We start from the raw sequence: 19,426 nt of genomic DNA on the forward strand, positions 1-19,426 counted from the left end.
ATAGTAGTTATATTCCTGTACATAGGGGAGCAGCATTATAGTAGTTATATTCTTGTACGTAGGGGGTAGTATTATAGTAGTTATATTCTTGTACATAGGGGGCAGTATTATAGTAGTTATATTCTTGTACATAGGGGGTAGTATTATAGTAGTTATATTCTTGTACATAGGGGGTAGTATTATAGTAGTTATATTCTTGTACATAGGGGGCAGTATTATAGTAGTTATATTCTTGTACATAGGAGGCAGTATTATAGTAGTTATATTCTTGTACATAGGAGGCAGTATTATAGTAGTTATATTCTTGTACATAGGAGGCAGTATTATAGTAGTTATATTCTTGTACATAGGAGGCAGTATTATAGTAGTTATATTCTTGTACATAGGAGGCAGTATTATAGTAGTTATATTCTTGTACATAGGGGGGCAGTATTATACTAGTTATATTCTTGTACATAGGGGACAGTATTATAGTAGTTATATTCTTGTACATAGGGGGGCAGTATTATAGTAGTTATATTCTTGTACATAGGGGAGAGTATTATAGTAGTTATATTCTTGTACATAGGAGGCAGTATTATAGTAGTTATATTCTTGTACATAGGAGGCAGTATTATAGTAGTTATATTCTTGTACATAGGGGGGCAGTATTATAGTAGTTATATTCTTGTACATAGGGGCAGTATTATAGTAGTTATATTCTTGTACATAGGGGGCAGTATTATAGTAATTATATTCTTGTACATAGGAGGCAGTATTATAGTAGTTATATTCTTGTACATAGGAGGCTGTATTATAGTACTTATATGCTTACACATAGGAGGCAGTATTATAGTAGTTATATTCTTGTACATAGGGGGGTAATATTGTATTATAGTAGTTATATCCTTGTACATAGGGGGCAGTATTATAGTAGTTATATTCCTGTACATAGGAGGCAGTATTATAGTAGTTATATTCTTGTACATAGGGGGCATTATAGTAGTTATATTCTTGTACATAGGATGCAGTATTATAGTAGTTATATTCTTGTACATAGGGGGCAGTATTATAGTAGTTATATTCTTGTACATAGGGGGCATTATAGTAGTTATATTCTTGTACATAGGAGGCAGTATTATAGTAGTTACGTTCTTGTACATAGGAGGCAGTATTATAGTAGTTACATTCTTGTACATAGGGGGGTAATATTGTATTATATTCTTTTGTATAACACAAATTTAGATTTTTCTTAAAGTTTGCTGTACGATTTAAATCTGTAATCAAGTTTTGTTTTCCTGTAACTCTGCTTCATGGGAATTTTGTAATTTTCTAGTTCAATCGGCTATACTGACAAATGTTATGGCAAAGCCCCTCACCGGACCAAAAAAAAAAACAATAGCAAATAAGGACTCTTCATCCATATGCAGCAGGAAGAAGTTTGACAGACAGATCTGTAATGCAGCTTACATGGAGATTGTGTCCCTGGCTACATAAATCCTGCAGGATTAAGGTAAAAGTGAAAAGGATACTAGTTATACCGATCCCATCACTTTAATGTCAACAGGAAGGGCATGAATATGAATTTGAGATGGCAGAGTTTGCAGCTCTGCACTCTACGAACAATCCTCTTATCCCACCTGCACAAATACAGCATAACTAAACTAGAAGGTGCCCAGCTTATACCAACATGGTCCATATCCCCATATACAAGATGATGCATAACTTATGCCAGCTATATACCTGGATTTTACCTGTGTGGTCGGTTTCTGCAGCTTCACCCCTTTGCCGAGTTCCTACAGTATGTCTCCTACTGCTGAGCGATATCACTCAGCCAAAAAAGTGAATCACTTCTCAGTTAAACAAACTGTAGAACAACATTTCTCGCTTTCACTCTGACATTGGCAGCGACAAGGTGCTGAAATATCAAGAGTTACGTGGCAGTTTTGGCAGAGGTGCTAGAGGTCATAATTATTGTTAGACATGCAACAGGGAACCGACAGAACCAAGTGATCAGGATGGACTGTAGATCGTAATTTAGTTTGAGGAGTTTCACCATCAGACAACTTTATGCGCACGCCTGCAACAATCACCTATAAATTGGGCTGGTTTCTACATTAGTTTTTCGATTTAGGCCAACATCAGGTACACACATGGGATTTTAAGGTCAAGGCAATGGGGTGGGAGTGAATTGGAGGAGCAAGGAACAGAAGAAAATCATTAAATAGGTAAAAACAGCCTATATCCAAGTTCGGAAGTTATCTTAATTTTTAATGAAAGGGTTAAGAGTTATTGTCCTTGTGGTATGCTAGGTGTTGGCACTAACAGTGTGCAATAAAACAGCTCCACCTAGTGCTCAAAATATTATGAAAGATTCTCAAGTAGACTTTATATTGGCTTGATATTAGTGGAAGGGAGAAAAGCAAGCGGTTAAGCAATCACAGTAAGTGATACCCAAACCCATTAAAATATCACATCAAAAAGCTTTACCCACCCCCGGCCCCCCCATTAATCACCATGATTATTACGAACCATGACTTGTCCTTACCATGTGTCGTAGGTTCTTCAAACGTATCACAGCTCCCTCAGCTCGGCAGTACTAATGAGCAGGGATTAGTATAAGGATGTAGCGTACTGGCAGGAAATGATTACAGAAGAAAAGTAATGACACTCAAGGAGTTTGGATGGAGCAATCTGGGTGACTCTTTCCTGCCCATCACCGGTCAAAATTGTCAGTCTTATCATTTAGAGGAAGAGCAAAGACGAAAAAGGCACAAAGCCTCTCCTTCCTCTGCACAGCCGGTTAGATCATATGGAGGACACAATGGTCAATCACAGCAGATCTTTGTGGTCAAGTTAAGGGGAACAGAAAGAAAGGATTGTAGTACATGACCTTGGACGTGAGCCCAAATCTTACATCTATGAGGGTGAATGTGAGGCAGCTCTGTTGTCTGAATGGTGGCCTCTTCCTCATGTCCTCGAGGCAGATCCAGTATTTTGGACAGAAGACTATTGTGGGAGGATAGAGATAGATATACAGTATGAACTATGAATGCTCATACATAGACCATCCCATATTCCATGACCAACATCTTTTCACTACCCGCTTCACATACAGTGGCCTAACTCCTGCTACTATTCAACCATCTACTGTAGCTATATCTTGCATCTAATGGATACAATTCTAACCACCTTAATTGATAGGCTCCACCAAGTAATTTCTACTTAACCTTCTACTGTCTGCCTACACATCTTATACTCATTTCTTATGGAACTATGAGTCTCCCTGTTCCACCTATCCATAACTTTTTAATCTTCAAAGCCTCCAGTATGTTGGACTACCAATCTTAATTCTATCTACTGTATGGATAAGGCTGTGTATGGTCTGTAGGATCCACCTACTGGTATCTGTGTTTATAGGACAACCTACTCCTTTTCATCCAATCATTCATATGAAGTATCCATCTCATCTCTACCACCCCACCTCCACACGTTCCATAGCTTGAGCTGCTCTACTTAACTCCAGCCAACCTATTCCTCTTGAGTAGTTCTATAGACTTTGAGCTGTCCAACGAATCTTGAGCTTAGCTAGCCATCTTTAGACAACCTACTTCTCTGAAGGCAGTGTATGCTTCTCATATGTATTGACCCATAACTCCTGTCCTTGTTTCCATCGTAATAGAAAAAAAGATTATCCAAAAATAAGTTAAAAACCGAATATAGGACTGACACCCCATGGAGAAAGGAGCCTCTCATTAGGCACGAGAAAGCCTAATGCTAATTATGCAGTGACCATAATCCGAGCGTAAATGAGTTAGTAAAGCGAGCAATCAAGGATGCACCTCAGATGTCAGTCAATAAAGCCCATCTCCACAGTTAATATCAAATACTGAGAAATGTAAATGTGAAAAATAACTTACGTTCACAAAGCATTTTAAATGTACAAGCAGTCCGGAAGCTGGAGGGCACAGGAGCCGACCTGTATACATAGGACAATACCATCCCGCTTCCTTCCGCATGATAGGCTTTAAACTGCAAACATGTTCATAATAAGCAGAGCAGGCAAAAACAGATGACATTGTGGAACAAAGCAGCCTCATATGGGTATTACATTTCAGGGTGATTCAGGTCCCAAGCAGAACCTACCGCCTCCACAGAAATAGGCAGAGAGGAATACTAAAAAGAGAACCCCACCTTCTCAGTCATCGGTTTAGACCCCGGCATGGTGCTATACAACCCAGCTGGAGACTCATAACTCAATCAACACTCCTCCTCAAAAGTCAAGCACAGAGAAGTAGTTGATGGAATTTAATAAGAAACTTTCTCTGTGCGATTGTAACATTGATATAAGAGATTACAATAGCTGAGCAAAAAAGTACAACTTATTGCGTGAAAGATCCTTGGAAGAGAGGCTCTAGTACCCCATTAACCACCTCTAGCTTGGATACAAAATGTGATACAGGTGGGCATGAAGGCTCTAGTACCCTGTTGTAGTGTGCCGCTCAACATCAAAGACAGGATTGAAGCACTCAACCCTAGATCTTCAGACCCGAACACAGCCATCATCAGTGCCCAAACTAAACCTGGATTCAATACTGAAGACAACCCGGCTCCACTCTGTAGCGTCCAGTTTCATCCTTCACGACACCATTGCAAACAGAACAGACTTTGGGTGTCAAAGGCTGTACATGTAATGGGTGCCGTGGGATCAAGTGTCCTTCAAGCACCTGGAAGCCATTCCAAACAGATACAGGGGCCTGTTACCATGGTGCCACCTTTCTAGTGGTCAAGTAGTTCTACACAAGTGGAAAATGAAAAAAAAAAAAAAAGGGCAAAAGGTCCACTACACATAAGGAGTCTGAGAGCCTTTTTACTGGCCAAGGGTGGAACCTGATTTAGGGCCTTAGGTGTTCATCTAATCACACCACAACTCACTATCTCATGGCCCATTTACACAGGACAAATATCGTTCAGAGACTGAACGTCTGTCTGCTTACAGCAAATGGAGGTGCGCAAGGGAAGAACACTCACCAGCCACCCCACCTCCATGCAGGCCACGATGCGAGATGCCAGAGATGCTCAATTCCCAATCATTTTAAAAACTTGTTTCAAGGGTCTAATTTTAAAAGGAAGGCTGCCATCCAATAGGTGGCGCTACAGAGTTCTTGTTCCATTTTCCTTATTTGCATATATCACCCAGAGGAGCATGCATGGCCTTATAAGTCTAATCACTCACCTCCTAGGTGCTCTCCTTAAGGAGAGACAACACCCCTCCCGACTCACTCCAGTGTAACAGCAGAGGACCGAGCATCACTGGGACACGCCGTCAGGCATAGTTTGCCTGACAGCTCTTCCCTCATAAATGGGGCTTCAGGCAGATAAGCAAATGACTAAAATGCATGCCAAGTTTTGCAGCAAAATGACAATTCCTAGGGGGTTTGAATTTTTTGACCCAAGTGTAGGATAGGTCAATGCTATGTCCATGTTACATAAATGTCTTCTCACAAAACTATATGCAGAGTTAATCTTCCCTCAGAGAACCCCAAAAAGAACGAAAAAAAAAAGTAAGTCTTCCAGTGGACAGCCGTCCACAGAGTATAGTACATACTGTAGAGCAGCACAAAGCCAAGGCGTGAATAAACGGTTAGAGTCCACTGAAAGAGTTTAGTTTTAGGTCCCCCGTGATCTTAAGTACATGTAGGCTGTAGACCTCTAGGAGGCAAAAGCTGTGATAGAAGACCAATGGGTTTTGATTCTTTAGCAACTTTACCTAAACTTCAAAAGTGACCACCCATGGCCTGATCCAAAGACTGGCCCATGTTGGTGGAATGTAGTTACTACTTCTTCTATGCTGTGGATTTCACCAATTGTTCTCATGTCACAATAAGATGGTGAGGATCAGGAGGGTCTCGGGGATGGCTGATCTGCCGTCAGTCAACATGACGTAACTATATGGCCAACTATTCTTGACAGGGGCTTTTCAGCACTTAAGGCTACCAACACTTGCTGTGAGTGCGAATTGCACTTGAGGTCTGGGCACAATTCACATGGGACACCATAGTCAGTCTGTGTGCTATGCGATACATGGACAGCTCGAACATTCACATAAGTTTGCATCTTATTCTCATCCGTGATGCGGACAATAGGACATGTGAGGAGTTTGTCTTTTTTCAGTTTTTTTTCCTCCATGGAGGCAAACTCTGTAGTGTGTGCTGCCCCATTGAATAGTGTGCCATATGCTATCCATGTGATGGGTTTAACATCCGACAAATAATGGAAACCACCACTAGTGTGTCAGAGGCCTAAGACCAGGCCAACACAAACAGAAGCGCAATTGCGCACACCTTAGCACAACTTTTTTACTCTATGTACGAGGCTTTTTTGTGCGCTTGGCACATTTTACCGAACCATTTCTGGCCGCAGGGCAAGCTTTATTAGGTGCAGGATACGGACTACTGGGAAAAAGAACACATCTGGAACCGACAGATTGAAATAACCAACGGTATTACGCAGTGCTACATGCATCTTCTTGCATAATGTTCATACATTTGGGCACCCCACATTGACTATGGGGACCTTTGATATGCAAGTACGTAAAGAGAGAAACCTGTGCGATCAAAATATGCACACGAAAATACGGAAAGGTGTACAAACTAATTGACATCAATGGATTCTGTTCTCTACATATTGCAGACCCAGGTTTTGCATGTGCAGATACATCAGTGTGAAGCCGGCCTAAGAATCAGGGTGAGTCGACAGTGAGCATCTACATCTTTATCCCTTATTACCCAACTTTATCTGTCCGTGCCATGACCTATGTGTCAAGAAGGGAAACCCCAGAGGAAGGAAGAACGACTTCAAAAGCTCAATCCCGATAGTCTGTCCAAACTTGTGGTGCAACCATATAACCAACGTCATCATCGTAAAGTGAATCTTTACATAATCATGGTAAAAGGTTAAATAGGTCAACTCATACTCCAGTCACATTCAAAGCTGCATCCACACTGCCAGTAGACTATCGGACCGCACAGCTAACCAATCCCCACATCCCTTTCCCTGCTTAGTGAAACTGCTAAATTGAAATCTTATTACGAACCCTTGAAGGTGGAACACTGGACACTTATTCTGGCCAGAATATAACATTTTCCAAAGGCCCAGAGAAGCAGCCTGTCAGAGCCCAGACCGTTTCCAACAGTCAGTACGGTCCTGACATCTGTGGTTTGGGTGAGCGGACACGAGTTCTGCTTTTTGTACTTTCTTCATCCTCAGTTTTTTATGTTCATATATGACACAATAATATTTTGTTTCTATGGTTTTCCCCGACTCCGTGACCAAGTGTTCAGCAGCATCTTACTGTGTTTGAGGCTTTCGTCACCATGGAGATTATTCACCAGGTGACAATAGTATTTATATATTCAAGTCTGAAGACAAATCCAAGAATTTGTTACACAGCAAAAACAAAAAAACAAAAAAATACTTAAATGTAACAAAGGGGAAATGCTGCCAAGTTGAATCATAAGTTTGTTATTATACATAAGTGACATGTTGAGCTAAAAAGGCGCTCCACATGAGTAGATACTGTATATTAGGTAGCTGTTCACCTACTTCAACACCTCTATAAACAAGACTATAACTGCTATAATACTGCCCCCTGCGTACAAGGCTATAACTGCTATAATACTGCCCCCTGCGTACAAGGCTATAACTGCTATAATACTGCCCCCTGCGTACAAGGCTATAACTGCTATAATACTGCCCCCTGCGTACAAGGCTATAACTGCTATAATACTGCCCCCTGCGTACAAGGCTATAACTGCTATAATACTGCCCCCTGCGTACAAGGCTATAACTGCTATAATACTGCCCCCTGCGTACAAGGCTATAACTGCTATAATACTGCCCCCTGCGTACAAGGCTATAACTGCTATAACACTGCCCCCTGCGTACAAGGATATAACTGCTATAACACTGCCCCCTGCGTACAAGGATATACCTGCTATAACACTGCCCCCTGCGTACAAGGATATAACTGCTATAACACTGCCCCCTACGTACAAGGATATAACTGCTATAACACTGCCCCCTACGTACAAGGATATAACTGCTATAACACTGCCCCCTACGTACAAGGATATAACTGCTATAACACTGCCCCCTGCGTACAAGGATATACCTGCTATAACACTGCCCCCTACGTACAAGGATATACCTGCTATAACACTGCCCCCTACGTACAAGGATATACCTGCTATAACACTGCCCCCTACGTACAAGGATATACCTGCTATAACACTGCCCCCTACGTACAAGGATATACCTGCTATAACACTGCCCCCTACGTACAAGGATATAACTGCTATAACACTGCCCCCTACGTACAAGGATATAACTGCTATAACACTGCCCCCTACGTACAAGGATATAACTGCTATAACACTGCCCCCTACGTACAAGGATATAACTGCTATAACACTGCCCCCTACGTACAAGGATATAACTGCTATAACACTGCCCCCTACGTACAAGGATATAACTGCTATAACACTGCCCCCTACGTACAAGGATATAACTGCTATAACACTGCCCCCTGCGTACAAGGATATAACTGCTATAACACTGCCCCCTGCGTACAAGGATATAACTGCTATAACACTGCCCGCTGCGTACAAGGATATAACTGCTATAACACTGCCCCCTGCGTACAAGGATATACCTGCTATAACACTGCCCCCTGCGTACAAGGATATACCTGCTATAACACTGCCCCCTGCGTACAAGGATATACCTGCTATAACACTGCCCCCTGCGTACAAGGATATACCTGCTATAACACTGCCCCCTACGTACAAGGATATACCTGCTATAACACTGCCCCCTACGTACAAGGATATACCTGCTATAACACTGCCCCCTACGTACAAGGATATACCTGCTATAACACTGCCCCCTACGTACAAGGATATACCTGCTATAACACTGCCCCCTACGTACAAGGATATACCTGCTATAACACTGCCCCCTACGTACAAGGATATACCTGCTATAACACTGCCCCCTACGTACAAGGATATACCTGCTATAACACTGCCCCCTACGTACAAGGATATAACTGCTATAACACTGCCCCCTACGTACAAGGATATAACTGCTATAACACTGCCCCCTACGTACAAGGATATAACTGCTATAACACTGCCCCCTACGTACAAGGATATAACTGCTATAACACTGCCCCCTACGTACAAGGATATAACTGCTATAACACTGCCCCCTACGTACAAGGATATAACTGCTATAACACTGCCCCCTACGTACAAGGATATAACTGCTATAACACTGCCCCCTACGTACAAGGATATAACTGCTATAACACTGCCCCCTACGTACAAGGATATAACTGCTATAACACTGCCCCCTACGTACAAGGATAAAACTGCTATAACACTGCCCCCTACGTACAAGGATATAACTGCTATAACACTGCCCCCTACGTACAAGGATATAACTGCTATAACACTGCCCCCTACGTACAAGGATATAACTGCTATAACACTGCCCCCTACGTACAAGGATATAACTGCTATAACACTGCCCCCTACGTACAAGGATATAACTGCTATAACACTGCCCCCTACGTACAAGGATATAACTGCTATAATACTGCCCCCTACGTACAAGGATATAACTGCTATAATACTGCCCCCTACGTACAAGGATATAACTGCTATAATACTGCCCCCTACGTACAAGGATATAACTGCTATAATACTGCCCCCTACGTACAAGGATATAACTGCTATAATACTGCCCCCTACGTACAAGGATATAACGGCTATAATACTGCCCCCTACGTACAAGGATATAACTGCTATAATACTGCCCCCTACGTACAAGAATATAACTGCTATAATACTGCCCCCTACGTACAAGAATATAACTGCTATAATACTGCCCCCTACGTACAAGAATATAACTACTATAATACTGCCCCTTACGTTCAAGAATATAACTACTATAATACTGCCCCCTATGTACAAGAATATAACTGCTATAATACTGCCTCCTATGTACAAGAATATAACTACTATAATACTGTCCCCTATGTACAAGAATATAACTACTATAATACTGCCCCCTATGTACAAGAATAGAACTACTATAATACTGCCCCCTATGTACAAGAATAGAACTACTATAATACTGCCCCCTATGTACAAGAATAGAACTACTTATGCCCTCTGGGAAAATTTGTCAGTGGCCTGTGACCTTCACGTTTGCTATACATTACATTCAGGGACTGTATGTTCGTAGGGGAGGTTCTGTTGGTATCATTTTTTCATCTTCAGTAATAGTGACAGATTGCTACACATTTACATTTGTTGGTGTCAATTAACTCACAAAGCCACAGGAGTTTGTCCACGTTGTATTGGTGTTTTAAAGAAAATATACGGATTACTTACCGGTAGTCCCATTTCCAGGAGTCATCACGACAGCCCCATTACAATGGAGGTTGCCCTCTGACCCAGGTAGGGATAGGAAGAGTTTAAAAGCACCTCCCCTTCTACCATGCTTCAGTGACTTACAAATTATCACGGTGGACAATGTTTACTGAACCAAAATTTACCTTCATTTCGGTCATATTTACATTGAAAAGAACATAATTATTCTAGCAGGGTGGGAACTATGGGCCGTCGTGATGACTCCCGGAAATGGGACTACCGGTAAGTAATCCGTATATTTCCAGGTCGTCATCCCGACGGCCCCATTTACATATGGAGTATACCAAATTATACGTGGCTTTAGGGCGGGACTACTGCCTGAAGGACTTTTCATCCATAGCCTAGGTCTTTGTCCGACTGGACGTTAACCCTGTAGTGTCTGATAAATGTGTGTATGCTAGACCAGGTGGCTGCTTTGCAAATTTGCTCGGCAGACGCCTGGCCTTTTTCTGCCCAAGAGGAGGAGAGAGAGTGGGCTCTAATTTTTCCCGGGGGATCGAGGCCCCTGGCTTTATATGCCTCTTGGATGGCAGTCTTGATCCACCTCGCAATGGTGCCCTTAGATGCCGTCTTTCCTTTTGCCGGCCCCTGAAATTGGATAAAGGTTATTACTTTTACGGAAAGAGCGGGTAGCCTCTAAATACGCTAGAACGGCCCTTTTCACATCTAGGCTGTGAAATTCTCGTTCTCTATCATTGCGCGGATTTTGACAGAAGGAAGGCAGAGTGATTGTCTGCTCCCTATGGAACTTCGACACTACCTTCGGTAGGAAGGCTGGGTCCAAATTAAAAGTAATTCTGTCATCTTGTATTATCATGTATGGTTCAATACAGTATAAAGCTTGTAGTTCCCCTACTCTCCGAGCCAAAGTTATGGCGACTAAAACGGTAACTTTTAGCGTGAGTAATCTTCGGGGGGAGTTGGGAGAGAGGTTCAAAGGGGGGTTGGCAAAAACTATTTAGGACTAGGTTTAGGTCCCAAGTAGGGAAAGTTTCCCTAATAAAGGGTCGACGTCTTTCTGCCCCTTTGAGGAATCTACGCACCCAGCGGTGTTCTGCCAAAGGAAAGTCTAGGTAGGACCCTAGTGCTGCTGTCTGAACCTTAAGGGTTCTTGGGATAAGGCCTTTCTCTAGGCCTGCCTGCAAAAATTCCAGGATTGCGGGTATGTCGATCTCTGGAATTTTCCCTGGATCTAGGTTTGCAGAAGTCTGCGAACTTCCTCCATATCCTATCATAGATGGCTGTAGTCATAGGTTTACGGCTTATGGCTTTGTTAGGGTGGTAATTACTTTATGGGAGAGTCCCTTCCCTCGCAGTATCATGCTTTCAGCATCCATGCCGCTAGCTTCAATTTTTTGACCCCCGGGTATGTTAGCGGGCCCTGGAGGAGGAGATCTTCCACGGCCGGAAGTAGAAGTGGACCCCGGATCGTCAAGGCTTTTAGTAGGGGATACCAGGGTCTTTTGTCCCACATAGGGACAACTAAGATAACTGACACCCGGCTGGTCTGGATCTTTCTGAGGGAGTGGGGGATCAGTGGGAAGGGAGGAAAGGCGGAGGCTAGGTCCATGTCCCAGCTTTGGGACAGGGCATCTACTCCGCACGGGTTGTCTCCTGGATTGAGCGAGTAAAAGTCACGGCACTTTGTATTTCCCCTCGTGGCGAACAGATCTATCTGCGGTTCTCCCCATTGGCAGATTAGTTGGTCGAAGACTCGCTGGTTCAGCCCCCATTCTCCTGGAAGGATGCTCTGTCTGCTCAGGAAGTCGGCAACGACGTTTGTGGACCCTTTTAGATGGATTGCTGAGAGGGATAGTACGCTGGATTCGGCCCAGCGGAGTATCTTGGCCGCCAGTTGTTGCAGGTGTGGGTGTTGCGTTCCCCCCTGGTGACGAACAAACGACAGAGCTGTCATATTATCAGTCAAGATCTTAACATGCCTTCCTCTTAAAAGGCGTTCTGCCGCCTGAAGGGTCTCCCAGATTGCTCTTAATTCTCTGTAATTTGATGAGCGCTTAGCTACTTTTGAGTCCCAGGTTCCCTGTAGATTTAGGTCGGCTACTTGCGCTCCCCATCCTGTTTTGCTGGCATCTGTTGACGGGTACAGCGGGTTCTCGCGACCAGGAGGTACCTTTGCTTAGGTTCCTCTGTGAGGTCCACCAGCGTAGGGACTCTTTGATTTGGACAGACAGGCTCACCTTATCCAGGGAGGTCTGCCGTTTGTCCCACCTGGCAAGGATGAACCCTTGTAGTTGCCGTGTATGAGCTTGTGCCCATGGTACTATCTGAATGCAGGCTGTTAGAATGCCGAGCACCTTCATTGTTTCTCTGATAGAAAACAGTCGTAGCCTGACAGAGGGAGGTTACTGCTTGGATAAGGTCTTCCTTTCTAGATGATGGAAGCAGAGATTCCTGGATGTGGGAGTCTAATAATACACCCAGGTATACTTTGTGTACCTGGGTTCAGGTCGGACTTCTGTTCGTTGACTATCCACCCTAAACGGTTTAGGGTAGACAGGACTATAGATAGGTCCGTGTGTATGGTCTTTTCCGTTCTTGACACCAACAAGAAGTCATCCAGATATGGGAATATACGGATTTGGTTCCGTCTGAAATAGGCTACCATCTCTATTATGATCTTTGTGAACACCCGAGAGGCGGTGGAGATTCCGAATGGAAGGGCCGTGAATTGATAATGTTGGATCTTGTCCCCCTCCCGCAGAGCGAATCTCAGGTATTTGTGATGGGCTGCAGTTATTGGGACGTGGTAATATGCATCTTTGAGATCTATAGTGCACATTACACTATCCCGGTCTATTAGTGAGACAATAGATCTTACTGTTTCCATCTTGAATTTTTTGTATAAAATAAATTTATTTAGGGCTTTAAGGTTAAGGACAGTCCTAATAGAACCGTTTGGTTTTTTGATTAGAAACAGGGGGGAATAGAATCCCTCACCCCTTTCGTGATCAGGGACCTGTGCGATGACCCCTAAGTCCTTGAGTTCTTGTACGCCTTTTATGAGGTTCCCTTGTTCTTGTAGGGAGCCAGGGGAGGTTATGAGGAATCTCCTAGGGGGTAGAGTGTGGAATTCAATTCGGTACCCCACTTCAATTACCTGGAGTACCCAGGGGTTAGATGTTATCCCCTGCCACTGACTTAGATAGCATGCTAATCTACCCCCTGTTTGTTCAGGAGAGGGTTGAGCTTCCTTACCCCGACCTCCCTTGGGGTATGACCATCTTCCAGTTTTCCCTTTGACTTCGGGAGGTGGCTGCCGTGTCCTCCTCAGAAAGGATGGTTTCCTGTAAGGCTGTCTGTCGGGAAGGGCCATGCTTTTATCGCCGACTTTCTCCAGGATCTTGTCCAAGACGGGCCCAAACATGTATTCCTCTTGGAATGGGATGGCGCAGAGTTCGTTTTTTGATGTTATGTCTGCCGCCCATGTCTTCAGCCATAATGCCCTTCTTGCTGTATTGCTAAGGACCCCGGTTTTTGCGCCATATCTGACGGTCTCCGCTGATGCGTCGGCCAGAAAAGCGGTAGCCATTTTTAGGAGGGGAAGACAACTGGCTAACTCCTCTCTAGGGGCCCGATCTTTAATAGAGGCTTCCAGCCTGTTTAGCCATAGGACCATGGATCTGGCCACGGAAGTTGATGCTATGCTGGCCTCGACAGTAAAAGGAGGTCGCTTCCCAGGCCCTCCTCCAACCGTCGATCTTTTTATCCATGGGATCCGAGAGTTGTGAGGTGTCTTCAAAGGGCAAGAGGGTTTTCTTGGCTACTTTTGTGATTTGTATATCGACCTTTGGGGGTCTCTCTGTATAGGCAGACGTCCTCAGGAGTGAAAGAGAGCCGGTTTCGGATTTCTCTTGATACTGATAGCCTCTTCTCAGGCTCCTGCCATTCATCTGCAATCACCTGTTGCAGGGTCTGGTTAACCGGGAACATGGTCTTTCTTCGTGACCGGAGGCCGCCAAACATTTCGTCCTGGATTGTCCTGGGCGGGTGATCTATCTGCATTGTCTCCCTCACTGCCTTGATGAGATGTGCAATGTCGTTTGAGGAGAAATAGTATTTTTTCTCATCCTCTCTAAGTACTGGCGGGTCCTCTAGTTCTCCTTCAGACAGGAGCTCCAGAGGGGTGGGGGGGGGGGGGGGGGGGGGGGGGAATACATAAATCGCACAGCGTGCGGTAAGTTTCTTTTTCCTTCCACGGGTTTGCTGGAGTTCTCTGCTCATCTGACCACCGTAGGGACAGGAAGACACTAAAGCATGGTGGAAAGGGAGGTGCTTTTGAACTGTTCCTGTCCCTACCTGTGTCAGAGGGCAACCTCCATATGTAAATGGCGCCGTTGGGATGATGCCATGGAAAGTTCTGTTAACAGTTAATCAAAAAAAAAAAAATGAGCCTAGAAGTACATTAATTACAGGGGAGGAGAGATGGAGAGGGGGGAGGTCCCAGGAGACAGGAGCACACATGCACTGGTGATTGGAAGCAGTGCTTTAACGATTCTACGGACAGGTTCGAAGGGCATATCTGACCAGTGTACAGCACTATAAAGCTGGGCACTGTGGGCTGAGAGGCGAGGTGGCGTGGAGCGAGTAATTTGATTTCATTTTCAGTCACCCGCTCCCCCATTTCCATGGTATTCTCACATTTACATCTTTTGATGGCAGCAGCTTCAGAAGCCTGGCGCGGGTCTCCTGTGCCAGGCGGTGCGGGTGCTTGACTGTCGGATGACAGCCTGGCACTTACTCAAAACAGGGATCAAAAGTTTCTTTGGTCATTGCTGTTAAACACTTTACATGCTGCGATCAGTGTGACCTTGGCATGTAAAAGGATGATAAAAAAGGTAGAGCATTTTGTCCCTCATTGGACTGCGGGCTTGCGATAGTTTACCATGGCACCAAGAGACTTGACTATAATTTCTGGGTCTGCCAGCTATGGTGGTTCATGAGGCTTACCCTCTGGTTGTGCTTTATAGGCTTTCTTATGCACTACTAAACGGAAGAATAACAGTATTAGAAGAATCAAAATATGGTGGGACAAAAAAAATAAATAAAATGAAAAAAGTGGGATTTTGAAGTTTCTATAATAAGTTAAAACAAACCAAAAAAGACAAATAATTAGATGCGATATCGCTGCGCTCCTAGTGACAGTATACTATGTAACCCGCACGGAACAACTCATGGAAATCAAACAAAAATATTATAAATTACATTTTTTTTTTTTTTTAACAAAAGCGAGTCGAAAACAGCTATTAAGTCACATGGATCAAAAATGGCGCTAATAAACATTACAACTCAATTCACAAAGAAAAAAATCCTTTCACAGCACACTTGACAAAGAAAAAAAACTAGGGGTTTTTGAATGCAGCAATAAACAAAGAAAAGACTAAGAAAAGTGAAAAAGTTGCAAAAAACAAAGAAAAAGTCTCTGCGGTATGTTCCATTTATTCTGCAGGCCAGTGTATTATGTACCGTATTTTTCGCCTTATAAGACGCACCTGTCTATAAGACGCACCCCCGTTTTAGAGCGGGAAAATAGGGGGAAAAAAAAAAAATCAGTACTCACCTCCCCCGGCATTCTGCGGCGCTGCTGCAGGCTGTGGCTCCCTCCTGGTCCCCGGCAGAGCATTGCTTTCTGGACGCAGGGCTTGAAATCCCCACTTCCAGAAAGCTAATACTGTGATTGGCTGAAGGCGCACGTGTGTTAGCCAATCACAGCCATTCAATGTCATTGAATGGCTGTGATTGGCTGACGGTGTGTGTTAGCCAATCACAGTATTAGCTTTCTGGAGGCGGGAATTTCAAGCCCTGCGTCCAGAAAGCAATGCTCTGCCGGGGACCAGGAGGGAGCGACAGCCTGCAGCAGCGCCGCAGAATGCCGGGGGAGGTTAAAGTCGCGATTGCGCTAAAAATGGCGATCGGAACGAATTTTCGCCACATTCGCTTTATAAGACGCAGGAACTTTTCCCCCCCGCTTTGGAGGCGGAAAAAGTGCGTCTTATAAAGCGAAAAATACGGTAAATATCACTTATACTGCTCAGTGAACGCCATGATTCCACATACAACCCCTTTAGTCACAAAGCTTAAGTTACTCTCCAAAGACCATTCTAATAGGAGGGTTTCCAGGACAAACCATGTTCCTTCAGCCTCTTCCCCTCCTCCTATGTTCCATCAGTCAGTCAAATATATTATGATTAAGGCCGAATGCACGCGACCAGGTCGGGTCCAGCAGCGGAATCCAGCCTGGTGCCCGAGCCAGAGACCCCTGCTTACTTGTCTGAAACTGTGCTGCGGATGTGCCGTGCCATCGCTAGGCGATAACGTGGATTCTGCGGCCCGTCCACAGCGTCAGCTGTCTGATCCTCGGCCCGTCCGCAGCTGTCATTGAATGCAATGGAGGACGTCCATGTGGAATCCGCGATCAAATAGAGCATGCTGCGATTATCCATTCGCAAGCGCAAAATAGCAATTGATTTACCGCTCATGGACATGGAAAAGCGATTAATAGCATGCTAAGGCAGTAACTGCTGGAGAAACCAGACGCCCGCTCTGGATTTTGCAATGCAAATACGCCCGTGTGCATTAGGCCCTAGTATACTTCTACTTTAACGAAATGGAAGGCAAGTGTATAAAAATAAAAAAATTTAAAAAAACTTGGACACTACAGCATGCAAAATTCTGCAGCAAAAAACTGTGTGCAGGCTGCCCAAGTCCAAAAAGGAATAACTAAAGTAATGCCAGCGGTCTGAAATTTTTTTATTTGGGTCATGTGATCTCATGGTGCCAGTCTGGGAAGTACTTGTGCAGTGGATAGATTGTAGTCATGGTGGCTTAGTGGTACGCAGCAGTTCTTATTTGAGTGCTACCCGCGGAGTGAGGTAGGGGAAGATTGTGTTTTTGTTGGACTGGCATCACGCCAGATGTGGGAAAAATATAATGGGGGTAGAAACCTTTTTTTCCCCCTGGAGCACGTAGTGTGGTACCTCCGTGCAAGTGTTAAATTGGTAGAAAGGGACTCCAGGAGTCGGGTTGTAAAGTAAACCATTATGAGATTTATTTTCCATGAGTAGATGAGCTACAATTGACATGCTTCATACAGTTCACATGAGGACTTTGAAATAATGCACGCAAATGTAACGGCTTGACTTCTGCACTTTTCTCAGGGGATTGATATAAGGAATTACACTTGTTACATTTTCTTTCAGCTTCTCTCCCTGGATTGGACTTACTTGTTGACTTAAATTTTCTCTTTCCTGTTGTTGTCCTTCTTTTAGGCCCCCTTCAGCTCTCATCTAACCAGTTCTTGCTCTTGAGTACTCACACAAGATGTTCTTCCTTCTCACCACACTGCCTGCTCTGCAATCTTCTAGCAGACGTTTTCTCCTTGCTCCTCCCCGGTCTCTCAGGCTTGAGTCCTGACTTAAACTGCCTTAGGCTCAACCCCCTCTACCTTAGATCTCCTTCCTTTCACCCAACCCGTGTTAAGAGCTTATCCTCCAGTCAGAGTCCCTAACAGTTAGTATTCTAGTCAATCCCTTGAGCTAGCTATGGCATACAAGCTATGACGTTAGGTTGGATTTGGCAAACTCATTCGGGGTTAGGTTGCAGGAACACAAACTGTGCACAACAGTACATTTATCACACATAATAGTAAACATGACATAACCACATCCGTGCTCTAGTACCCAACTCTCAAGGGGGCCACCAGAATGTCCTCTGATAAAGTTACATGAAGTGTACCATGCATGCTGTCCTTTGGGGAACAACTCATCACATCACTGCTGAGGATTAGGAGGCAACTTTCAAACAATTCTAATAAAGATCATAGTTCACCCTCCATGACTGTATATATAGTTCTAGTCCTAAACTCATTTACATGACTTTAGAGGTTAATGATATTTACACGGTCCTCCCAGGAGGCAGAGATGGTACAGTCATGTATCATAGGACTGGCAGCCCAGAACACAGTGAAAGCTACAGCAAGACTGTGCCTGGTAAGCATCAGACAGGAGGCTGCACTTTGAACGTCTATGTACATTGCACTAGGTGGTGACATAATGGAGTCGGGGGGAGACAAATTTTCACAGGAGTGTTTAAGAAACTAAGTATTCACATTGACTGCCCCCTGCAGTTCATAGCTAGTACTGGCTCTTTTTTTGTAATTCCAAGAGTTGGGTGTGATATTCATGTTTTGTTATACATTGGTTTTCTGTATGCGGGTCATGTGGTATATCCCTTCCTGCTAATGTGTTTTGGAGAGAGATGATGTCATCATATTTATTTATGCTAATTTCAAGAGCTAATTAGAGAGGCTTCTACTTAATGCTTTAATATAATCACAAAACAAGAGCAGCTGTTTCCTCTCTCGAAATTTCACTTTTCAGCTGTTGCTGTGTCTGCTTTACAGACTGAGCTCATTACCCGCCGGTAGCGCAGAGTTGTGACTTTATATGATGGTTTAAGAATATTGCTAACTTTCTATAGCACATAGATGTTCTGCAGGGTTGTACATCACTTCATATAAGCAGTGGACTGGGATGTCCAGGGCCCAATTCTCTTGGGGTCCCCTGCATAACTATATGCAAATATTACTTGATCCCCATTCACAAGTTCCTTGCCGCAGTTTTCTTCATATACTTCAATGGAAAAGCATCTGGATTGCTGGCATCCTTGTTTGCACTGAAGCATACAGAGAATGCCAGTTATCCCATTTAGACAAGATTTGCAAATCCTGTGGCACAGCTTGTATAAGGGGTGGCTGGGGGGTCCACCCCGACTCAGGGCCCACAAGGGAATTGACCTAGTCCCTGTGGAACAATCCAAGCCTGGATATAAGGTTTTCTTCCCATTTGGGGCTTACAATTTAAATTCACCTATTGGTATAGTGTGGGTGAAAAGTTGGAGTACCAAGAGGAAACCCACAAAAATCCATGCAG

At 44.0% G+C, this 19,426-nt stretch overlaps 1 protein-coding gene across 4 annotated transcripts in view; it reads right to left on the reverse strand.

The window, feature by feature from the left end:
• GAS7 (growth arrest specific 7) overlaps positions 1 to 19,426 on the reverse strand; it is a 206,752-nt gene that overhangs the window by 128,984 nt on the left and 58,342 nt on the right. Inside the window, exon 1 of one of the 4 annotated variants that reach the window (XM_066587928.1) lies at positions 3,900 to 3,947. The exons of 2 other annotated variants lie outside the window; for them this stretch is intronic. Coding sequence is in view for 1 of the 2 variants with exons in the window: in XM_066587926.1 (XP_066444023.1) it covers positions 2,528 to 2,530 (3 nt within the window). In the remaining variant the exon portion in view is untranslated. Of the gene's footprint in view, positions 1 to 2,527; positions 2,650 to 3,899; positions 3,948 to 19,426 lie in introns of those variants that run through there. One more of the 4 variants, XM_066587926.1, reaches the window with a different exon arrangement.

The sequence above is a fragment of the Eleutherodactylus coqui genome, chromosome 13, assembly GCF_035609145.1.
Source record: "Eleutherodactylus coqui strain aEleCoq1 chromosome 13, aEleCoq1.hap1, whole genome shotgun sequence".
Taxonomy (NCBI): domain Eukaryota; kingdom Metazoa; phylum Chordata; class Amphibia; order Anura; family Eleutherodactylidae; genus Eleutherodactylus; species Eleutherodactylus coqui.